Source organism: Penaeus monodon, chromosome 15 (genome assembly GCF_015228065.2).
Source record: "Penaeus monodon isolate SGIC_2016 chromosome 15, NSTDA_Pmon_1, whole genome shotgun sequence".
Classification (NCBI taxonomy): Eukaryota; Metazoa; Arthropoda; class Malacostraca; order Decapoda; family Penaeidae; genus Penaeus; species Penaeus monodon.
The window spans coordinates 3,914,827-3,916,080 of record NC_051400.1 but is presented as its reverse complement, the minus strand read 5'-3'; the positions used below and the strand labels follow the sequence as shown (position 1 = coordinate 3,916,080).

General features: G+C 51.9%; 1 protein-coding gene across 1 annotated transcript; it reads left to right on the top strand.

Annotated features, from left to right (window-relative positions):
* The first annotated feature begins 2 nt into the window (after positions 1–2).
* Positions 3–1,217, top strand: LOC119581670 (rhodopsin-like). Its single transcript, XM_037929794.1, has one exon. The coding sequence runs from the start codon at positions 3–5 to the stop codon at positions 1,107–1,109; it is 1,107 nt and encodes a 368-aa protein (XP_037785722.1). The 3' UTR covers positions 1,110–1,217.
* The last annotated feature ends 37 nt before the right edge of the window (positions 1,218–1,254 follow it).

The window sequence follows — 1,254 nt, the reverse complement described above, 5'->3', positions numbered from 1 at the left end:
ACATGGGCAGCAACGCCCTCCCATCCACCAATCCCTATGGGAACTACACAGTGGTTGACACTGTGCCAAAGGAACTTCTCCATATGATAGACCCCCATTGGTACCAGTTCCCTCCCATGAACCCACTCTGGTATAGCCTCGTTGGCTTCTGGATGGTAATCATGGGATGTCTCTCCGTTGCCGGTAACTTCGTCGTCATTTGGGTCTTCATGAACACCAAATCTCTCCGAACACCTGCTAACCTCTTGGTCGTTAACCTGGCCATGTCTGACTTCCTGATGATGTTCACAATGTTCCCACCCATGGTCATCTCTTGCTACTGGCAGACCTGGACTCTTGGAGCATTCTTCTGTGAGATCTATGCTTTCCTTGGTTCTCTGTTCGGCTGCGTTTCCATCTGGACCATGGTCTTCATCACTGCTGACCGATACAATGTCATCGTTAAGGGAGTGTCTGCTGAGCCTTTGACTTCTGGCGGTGCCATGGCAAGGATTGCTGGCACCTGGGCTGCCTCTCTTGCCTGGTGCCTTCCTCCCTTCTTCGGCTGGAACCGTTATGTGCCTGAGGGCAACATGACCGCTTGTGGCACTGACTACTTGACCGAGACCACCCTGAGCAAGAGCTACCTGTGGGTGTACTCCGTCTGGGTGTACATCTTCCCTCTGTTCTACATCATCTACAGCTACACCTTCATCGTCAAGGCTGTTGCTGCTCACGAGAGGGGAATGCGCGAACAGGCCAAGAAGATGGGAGTCAAGTCTTTGAGGAGTGAGGAAGCCCAGAAGACCTCTGCTGAGTGCCGCCTCGCCAAGGTTGCTCTTATGACCGTCACCCTGTGGTTCATGGCTTGGACCCCCTACTTCATCATCAACTGGGGAGGCATGTTCAACAAGCCCATGGTTACTCCTATTTTCTCCATCTGGGGCTCCGTCTTCGCCAAGGCCAACGCCGTCTACAACCCCATCGTGTACGCCATCAGCCACCCCAAGTACCGAGCTGCTCTTGAGAAGAAGCTGCCTTGCCTTGCTTGCGCTACTGAGGGCCGAGATGGTTCCGACGCCGGTTCCACTGGCACTGCCCAAGTGCCAGAGAAGACTGAGTCTGCTTAAGATGTCAGATTGTTGAGTACGTACATGTGAGCATACTTGTCAGTAACTTTATACACCACCCTTATAATTTCGAGGTAAAAAAAGAGAAAATACACCTAAGCATCGCAATGAATGGTATGATTTCCCCAATGTTCTGTTTCTGCAA